The sequence below is a fragment of the Arachis stenosperma genome, chromosome 9 (genome assembly GCF_014773155.1).
Source record: "Arachis stenosperma cultivar V10309 chromosome 9, arast.V10309.gnm1.PFL2, whole genome shotgun sequence".
Taxonomy (NCBI): domain Eukaryota; kingdom Viridiplantae; phylum Streptophyta; class Magnoliopsida; order Fabales; family Fabaceae; genus Arachis; species Arachis stenosperma.
In genome coordinates this window covers 15,777,548-15,787,347 of record NC_080385.1, presented here as the reverse complement: position 1 = coordinate 15,787,347, position 9,800 = coordinate 15,777,548, and the positions used below count along the sequence as shown (strand labels likewise).

Sequence of the window (9,800 nt, the reverse complement as noted above, 5' to 3'; positions counted from 1 at the left end):
TAATGTATGCATACCTTTTTCCTCACTTATATGTATAATCTTAATGAAAGGTGATTACATGTACAAAAAATATTTTTATTTTTTTAGTTATTAATTTTTATTATAAAATATATACATAATTAAAATTAATGAGTAAAATCACTGCAACAATGTATTTGAAAATTGGAATGTGAAAGTTTTCCATTCTCAACATATGTAATTTATCCTCCACACTCAGTGATGTCACTACAATGATGTCACCAGAATTATGTCACTTTTTGCACACATAAATTGTTACTAACTTAGTATAAATACGAAAATGTATAAAATGTTTAGTCTTTTAACAATTTACTTGTCAATGAGGTTATCACAATATTTGGGCTCAAAATAAATTTGCTCATAAATTATTATAAATGTGTGGGGTTTTCTGAAAAATGCAAATTAGGATTTTCTATGCTAAATCGTACTAAGTAGGATTAGAAGTTAAATTTTATTAAGATCCATTGATACTCGCTTCAATTTTATTAGTATTTTTTTTTGAGTATTAAATATTTAAATCGCTATAGGTAATAGGATATTATTAGGTATAAGGAAAAATATTGAGAATTAAATTTTTCAAGAAACATTTCTTAACATTCCTTTTAAATTTTGTCTTTCTCTATCCCTTAATATTTGTTTTATTAACTATTTTTTAAGCTAATTATTAGTTTAAAAAAAGTTAGCTCTCTAGCAAAATCATACATACGAATTGTCATTATTGTAATATTACACTGCATGTATATATCTATTTATATAAACGAAATTTAACAGTGGGACTAAAACTTAAATATTTATTGGAATTAAACTAAAAGAAAAATATTTATAAGGAATGAAACCAAATATTTTATAAGAACAAAAAAATTATTTAAGTATGAAAAACTGAGATATTTCATTCAAAAAAAAATCCAAAAGATTGGTAGGAAGTAATAGAATGATGCTTCTCTAGTTCTCTTCCATATGAGGACAAAAGAAAAATAGTTAAACAAGTTTCAAGCGGACAAAAGGAAACAAGAAATGGTCATGGTTGTTAGAAGAAGGATCTAAGTCAGGAACCAGATGAATACGCGTAACAGAAGAGTAGGAAAAACATTACTATAAGCCAAAGTATGAGGAGCTAATAAAATATTTGTACCATGTGTATAATAAAGGTTTATGGAGTATTAGAAATATAATCATTAGTGTTATCCTTTTTCATCAGCCGAGACTTTTGGGATGAGTAGTATTATTACATGGTATTAGAGCTCTAAATTCAAAAGGTTAAGAGTTCGATTCTTGGTGAACCCTAAAATCAGTTTAATATTTAATAATGGGTCACGGATTTTACATTCACATATGATTGTTTATATAATGACAAATTTTATATATATATATATATATATTGAATTCTGATTTTATTATGTTTATGCTAATTGCTATAGTAATTATAAAGTGTTATTAAAATTAAAATTATATTTTTTTATATTTTAGTAATATTTTTTAGTAATACTTTTAAAAAGGGTTGTTAAATAATAAAAAATTATTATTTTAATTCTAATAACATTTTTTAAAATATTATATAATTATCGTAACTATCATAATATAGTGATATTAAAATGACTATATATATACACATGAGTAAAATAAAAATAATGTTATATGATTAAGTCATTTTAATAATTAAGTTTATTCAAGTTTGTATAATAACTTAGAGATTAATAACTAAAATTTTTAGTTGAAAAAACAAAACTAAGGTAAATTTAGTTTAAAAAATAATTTATTTACCTAATATTTCAAAGTGAAAAATAAAAATATGAATGTATAAGACAATACGTGATATATAGATCAGATTATCTTATCTGCATATTAATATTTATCTTTTAACTTTTTATTTAAAAAATATGTCATGTAATTCTTGTGCTACAGATTTTATTTTATTTTGTAAGTTTGTATTTGGTTATCTCTATGCATGTACAAACGATTTAGGGTTTAGGATTATGTTTGCATAAAGATGAAAATTCAGGTGAAGTCAACTTTACGTGAAGTTGATATTTGAGAGCTGTTAGATGAAAATTTAGTCAAATTATCAAATCATCTTACGGCTCTCAAATATCAACTTTACGTAAAGTCGACTGTACTTGAATTTCCACCTTACACAAAACATGTATATTTTTTTTAGAAAGTCAGACGATGATTTGAAAGATAAATTAAATTTTTATAATTTAAAGGACCAATAGTGCTTTACAATAATTAGTTGATTAATATAGACATAATATTGAATTATTTTTACTAGCATTTAACAGCTGCAATTTTTGTTTAGATTATTAAAAATTTCAACCGGAACCAATTTTAGTCACTAATTTTTGTAAAATTATTTTGTTTTAAATTTTAAATTCTAAAATTTAAACTTTAAATTATAAATTATAAATTTTAAACTCTAAATTTTAATCTTAAATTCTAAAGTCTCAAAAAGATAAAGATTTAAAAAATAATTTTACAATAAAAAATTTAATTAATATTAACAAACTAAAAATTAATTTTCTATATTTATTCATTATCAAAATGCAGATTTTCATTTTTATATATTATTTCTTTTATTTTACAAAAATTAAAAAAAATTAGCATATTATTGTCTAATTCTCAATAAGATACTGATGAATATTAACGATGAACGTGCAATCCACGGTGCATACAATAATTGAATGAAAATCTAATAAACAATTTGATTTTGTTGATTTTGTTAAAATAATTGAACAAGGTAAGGTATAACTACCTATAAAAATTTTCGAAGTAATTAATAATAAAATGTAATAAGCTAAAATATATGTAATAGAAGATCATGCAATATTCCAAAGTAATAAAATTAAGATAATGTAAACGCTAGCTAGCTGTAATTATTATTAATTTAGTAGCCTTCAACCTTGCAGACGTAAACAAAACATGTGGCATATTTATTTCTTTTATCTTAACGTCAACCTTTCACAATATATTATTTAATTTTAACTAAGTTGCATCCACACCTAGAAAATTAAATGCACACACAATATGTGCCAATATATATAAATTGGCATTAGGCTTTGTTTGGAGACACACACACTTGAGTCCAAAAGAACAAGAAAATTTTTAGATATCCAAGTAATAATAATGGAAGCTGTGGCACAGAAACTGGAGCAGCCTTTAATGGTGAATGATTATCATCGAAAGGAAGTGGTGTTTGGAGATGAAAAGGCTCAATCGCAGTTTACTATTAACACTAATCTTATTACTGCTGCTGATGAACTTCATGCCGGTAATAAAGCTTCTTCTAATATCTTCATCTGCTTCTTATTATTATATTATATATGCAGACGGTAAAAAATTAAGTGTAATTGTTTTTATATAAAATTATTAATTAAAATAATTTAATAATATATTTAATTAAATTATTATTTAACAGTTTTTAATTAAAAATTTTATATAAAAATAATTATATGTGAGTCTTTATTATAAATAAATTTTTTATTTATTTTGAATATTTTTAAGATAATAATAATTAAATTATATATATTATAAAAATTCTAATACTACCTTATAAAGTCATTTATCCTAAAAATTTGGATAGTTAACGAAAGGTACACTCTTATAAAAAAAATCCGAACATTTGCATGCTTATGTATAATGTATGTTAGAGCATTTCATTTCATATAATAATAATAATAATAATAATAATAATAATAATAATAATAATAATAATTTTAGATTGATAATATCATTCTCTTTTAATTATATTTTTTTATTTTTTCAAAAATTACTCGTAATTCTTATTTTTGTATTTAAATATATGCAAATAATAATAATAGTAATTCAAAAATGTGAGAATTAACTAAATCAAATTAAAGCTATATATTTTCTTTTTTCACAGTAATGTCACCTGCATATATAATATAATGTATTTTTTTTTTCTTTTTACCCATATTCTACCAATCCAACTAGGAAACAAAACCATAAAATTAAATCTAATAGGATGATTTTTGGGAATGTCATATTCAAATTATATATCATATTATTATAGGACAAGAAGAACAAAATTTTTCTCATAAAAAATGAAAAAGATCATATAAATGAAGGATTTTTACTGTTGACAATTATTTATATACACAAACATATCATACAGTGAAAATTCAGGTGTAGTTAATTTAATATAAAGTTGATAATTGAGAATCAGTTAAATGATTTGACTAATTTAACGGCAGCGGAATTCTCACCATATTATAGATATAATATTGTTCCTGAGTTGATGAATTTTTTACTTAATTAATTTGTTCATGTAATTAATGAACAGGTTCTGCGACTGACTACAACACAAACGACTTTGGTCCAATATTAATACAAGAGGTTCTCAAAGGAACATACCACCACCACCAAGATGAGAAGGGTATTTCTGGAACAAAGGAAAAAAATTGGTTACCCATTTCTGATTCTTCTTCTTCTTCTCATGAAGTGAATAATCCCCAGAAAGCATTGGAAGAAGAAGAACCAATAGGGGTAGTAATTTCAACGACGGAGGAAATAAGAGAAATATATCTGAAGAAGATATATATTATGCCACCAAACCATGAATTCTATTGCCCTAATTGTAACGTTTGCATAGAAAAAGTGGTTTTATGCAAAACTCGAAAAGAAACAGATTCTCCACAATTTACTCAACAACCAGAACCTTCAATCAGATGCTCTGCATGCTTCGGTTTCCTCATTGAAAAGGGTACTTATTAATTATTTTCACTTTATTTTACTTCTAATTTTTGCATATAGCTGTAATAATTTAATTTTGATACACTTTTAATATGTGTATGATCATTCTAAAAAAATAAATATATATAATTTTACGATAGTATAAAAGGTTTTACAGTGTCAACGAATTAAAGTTATACATACCGGTGGAAACTTAGATAAAGTCGACTTCATGTGAAGTTGATATCTGAGATTCGTTAGATGATTTAACTGATTTGACTAAATTTTCATCCAACGACTCTCAGGTATCAACTTCACATGAATTCCACTTCAGCTGAGTTTTCACCATATATTTATCAAATCAGTCATGTGTTACTTTACACCTTTTTAATATATATATATATATATATATATATATATATATATATATATATATATATATATATATATGCAAATAATTAATTTAATGCATATAATATTAACCATATTAAGTGTATAAATATTATATAACACCTTTTATTTGTGAAAAATAGAATAAACTCGTAAATTGGATTTTAGTGATTTTTGTGTAAAAAAATTTCTTTGTTATTTACGAAGTAGTAACCATGTAAATTATTATAAGATAAAATAATTTCTTAATATTTGAATATGTCATTTTTTTAATTTTAAAAAATAGCTAATTTAAAAAATGGTTTTCTTTTGTACATGAGAGGATTAATATGTCCCTTAATAATGAATTTTGAGAAACTGTTTTCCGGATTCCCAATTTATGGATAAGTTAATAAAAAATGATAAAATATGATAATATTTTTATATAAATAATTTAATTAATATGTGATTTAAGAATACATAATAAAATTATTAATTAAATTTTTAATAAAAATAGAAAATTTAAATTTATTAAATAAAAAATTTAAATTTTTTTGTTAATAACAATTTTAGTATGTATTTTAAAAGTACATATCAACTAAATCATTATATTAATATGAAATAACATATCACACAAGGAAGGTAGGCATCAGACTTGGACATAATATATAAACTAATAACTAATAAGTATCGTAATCTTAGAAAAAAATTATATAATTTTACCCTTTGACTTAATTTATTTCTATATGCATGGTCAATTAACTTAAAAAGTCATATTCACATACATAATATCTTCGTTATAGTTGCATTTCTTTTCATTTTTCTTTTTCTGGAGGCACTTATGATTGTTAATTTGTCGCTTAGTGTGTTATTTTCTTCTTATCTTTTGGCTATCTTATTTGTATTCGAAAGTATCGTTGAATTCAACTTACAAATTTAAAATATATATTAAAATATTAAATATATATAATATTTAATTTTTTATATTTCTTTTCTCATATTTATATATGTGTGAGATATTTTTCAATTTAGTAGCTAGCTTTCTAGATCGAGACTTTAATTAAGTTCTTAATTTCTTTAATTTTGAACAGGTAGAGAGTGGTTTTCTGGGTTCCTACCAATTAGTGCTCCAGCCCCAGGTAAGTTATTTCTTTCATCCAACCAGTTTAATTATTATTTAATTGATCAATTAAATAAACGATGTAAAAATCATTATCATTATTAGAATATTAGTTGTTTGTGGAGTAGTAGCAAGTGGTAAACAGCTGGACTTTTGGTTATAATAAGGACATAATAAGTTTGAATATTAAGAAGCATACTTATTGATTTAAGGGATAACAACTTTGAAAAGTTCTTCCCCTAAGACTGCAAGAATAGTGTATAGGTCTGATAATTTTATTATTTTTCGTCCAAATTATTATTGTCCATTTTACAAAGCTACTCTTATATTATTTGACAATGGCGTCCTATATATGATGATAAACAAAGACCTATTTAATTTCATTAACATGATAATTAATTTAAGGGTATAATTGACTACTTAATAATAAATTCTACATCAGATAATTTAAAACAAAATAAATACAAAATGATAAGATCGTATTATTTCTTCATTTAATATATATATATATATACCCTTGTATCTTATAATTATTAACTAATGATAATTATATTTAGGTAAAATTACATATGTAATTGTCTTCCTATAAAATTGATAGTTAAAATTATTAAATAATTTAATATATTTAATTAAATTATTATTTAATAATTTTTAAATATTAATTTTATATACTAAAATAATTACATTCGAATTTTTACTTTATATTTAATTAGCTTGCATATAACATTCTCTCTAAAAATGTTTATAATACGTGTTTAGAAGAATATTTTTGTCATTTTAGAATCAAAAAGAGTTTATATTAAAAATGATGAAAATAACAAAAATAACGAAAATATCCTTTTGAACACTAATAAATTTATATTAAAATTATGTATGAAGAACTATGTTTTGATTGATCAGGGCCAACTCCAACTCCAACTCCAAAGCCAAACCGAGAAGAAGTTATAACTATTGTTCCAAATGTACCAAGAGGAGGAATAGAGGAGGGTGAGATTATAGCAACTGGAAGAAGCAATAAAGGGTGGGAAGTTCTTAAGAGCTTTGTATATGGTGGTTTGGCTGAATTATTAGCAAGTCTTAGTCTTGTCACTTCTTCAGCCAGTGCTGATGCTAACACATGTATGTACTCATCATCTTCATCAATTTTTTTTCTCTCTAATTTAATATCTTGCTTTAATTTTAGTTTCTTGTTGGTAATAATTATATATTATTGCTTTCAAATAATCATCATATTTAACTATTTATTGAAGAATAACCTCTTATATACTTTTAATTTTTTTTAAATGAATATCATTCTATTATAGACTTTGTATATTATAAAAAAAATATTTAGTATAGAATAATTCAGTTACAGACTTATATACTATAAAAACATAATTAAAAATTAGATAAAATTACAAAAATTAGCAAATTAATTAATCAATCATATTAGGTGTACACAAATTAATTATCAAAATTAGTCATTAATATAGAATATACATTAAAATATAAAATATATATTAAAATTAAATTAAATTATATATGTATATGTATAAAAATATTAAATATATAATGACTAATTTTGATGGCTTATTGTTGTGTACAAATAATATTTTTGTTAATTAATTAATTGCTAATAATGTAACTTTTCATTAATTGCACTAATTAAAACATACAATATATGTATGTTGGAAATTGAATTGTTTATTCGTTACTCATTGATCTTAATTGTACCTATTCATCCATTTTTGTTGGCAGTGAACATTGTTGCTCTGGCCATTGCAAACCTCATTGGTGGCCTCGTTCTCCTCATCCATAATGTGAGTTCTGTTTAAAACATTGTTCTTTTTATTTATTACTAAATAAAAATAAATATATCTCTGATTTTATAATTTGAAGGCATAATTATTGATTAATTAAAAATATAAATACATTTCTTACTTTTTAAAATGTCAAACATTTAAATTCTTTTATTCAAAATATATAAAAAAAATAAGTTATCAAAAAAAATTTAGATATATATTACGTTTTAAAAAATAAAAAATATTTTTATATTTTCAATTAGCTAGCTCAAGATTTATTTAACATATTCTCTTATTACTATTATCATCACAGAAAATGCATTATTTTATAGGATGGAGACAATGGATTATAAACATGAGTTATGAAATGAATATCCTATACTATTTAGAATAATCATCCGAGTACAACAGATAATAAACATGTTCTCGAAAAATTAGTTTAATTTTTGGGTTCACCAAGGATCAAACTCTTGACCTTTTGAATCTAACACTTTAATACAATGTCATGATACCACTCATCCCAAAAGCTTCAGCTGATGAAAAAATGTAACACTAATAATTATATCTCTAATACTCCATAAACCTCCATTGTACACATTATATAAATATTTCATTGGCTCCTCATACTTTCCCTATTTTATATTCATTATTATTAGAACACCCTTTAATTGTGGTGTAATTTAAGTGAATTTGGATATATATGCTAATCTAATATGTATGCATGCATTCACAGCTTAGAGACCTAAAAAACACAGAAGCAAGAGAAGAGGAAACAGAAAATGAAGCAGCGGTTGATAAATACTACGAGTTACTTGGAACAAGAGATCATTTCTATCTTCACACATTTGTTGCCGTTCTATCATTCCTAATATTCGGACTATTGCCGCCGGTTGTGTACGGATTTTCGTTCCGGGAGAGCGACGACAAGGAGCTGAAGCTGGCGGCGGTTGCGGTGGCTTCTCTAATTGGCATCACATTGCTTGCATTGGCAAAAGCACATACTCAGAGAAGACCAAACAGTAACAGCTATGTTACATACTTCACAACAGTGTTGTATTATGTTACCTCTGGAGTGTTGGCATCTGTGCTTACTTATGTTGCTGGTGCACTTGTGAAGAGGCTTGTGGAACAACTTGGCTGGTTTGACACTCACCCTACTATAAATGCTGCCTTTTCCAATGCCATGTCCTTTCCTATAGGCAAGAATCAAGGAATGAGTTACTACTAGTTTTTTTTTTTTTTTTTTTTTGGATGTCTTTGGATTATATCTTTGAGGGATAAAGATCTTCGGAAGTGAAGAGGTTGTAAAAATAGGAAAGTGAGGAGTTAATCACTTTTAAAAGTTACACATTTCATAAAGTGAAGAGGTTGGAATACACATTTCATAAAAGTTATAAAATTAAGGGTGATTAACCTTTTATTTTACTATTTTACCAACTTTGTTGCTCTACAGTATCTAAATTTATCTGTGACGGAAATAACGACAAAAAATTGTTTGGTTATAACATGGAAATTTCTGTTTTAAAATGATCTTTTATATTGATTGTACTTAGTAAAATAGTTTTTGAAATTTTAATTGTATTGATTAAGTTTTTGAGATTGACAAAATATATTATGTTAGTCTCTTAATTCTTTTTTATCAAGTGATTCATTACGCCATTTAAAAATTACTATGGTATATTTTTTTCAATATCAAAAAAATAATTGATATAATTAGAATCTTAAATAATATTTTAGTATATGTGATTAATCTCAAATTATTTTGGAACATAACTCTAAGATGGGATATAAAATTTTTTTCTTCTGTACTTGCTAAAAGTGGGGAA

General features: G+C 24.0%; 1 protein-coding gene across 1 annotated transcript; it reads left to right on the top strand.

The window, feature by feature from the left end:
- Nucleotides 1–3,091: 3,091 nt before the first annotated feature.
- LOC130947302 (membrane protein of ER body 2-like) lies at nucleotides 3,092–9,468 on the top strand. Its single transcript, XM_057875967.1, has 6 exons — nucleotides 3,092–3,283; nucleotides 4,316–4,735; nucleotides 6,165–6,212; nucleotides 7,094–7,312; nucleotides 7,931–7,992; nucleotides 8,708–9,468. Exons 1-6 carry the CDS (start codon nucleotides 3,139–3,141, stop codon nucleotides 9,200–9,202), a joined length of 1,389 nt encoding a protein of 462 aa, XP_057731950.1. The 5' UTR covers nucleotides 3,092–3,138; the 3' UTR covers nucleotides 9,203–9,468.
- Nucleotides 9,469–9,800: the final 332 nt, after the last annotated feature.

Bases quoted from the DNA above. Each gene is read 5' to 3' on its own strand.
- LOC130947302 (XM_057875967.1), top strand. From the start codon at position 3,139: ATGGAAGCTGTGGCACAGAAACTGGAGCAGCCTTTAATGGTGAATGAT. The intron at 3,284-4,315 runs GTAATAAAGCTT...ATTAATGAACAG, and splicing joins TGCTGATGAACTTCATGCCG to GTTCTGCGACTGACTACAAC. The intron at 7,993-8,707 runs GTGAGTTCTGTT...ATGCATTCACAG, and splicing joins TCGTTCTCCTCATCCATAAT to CTTAGAGACCTAAAAAACAC.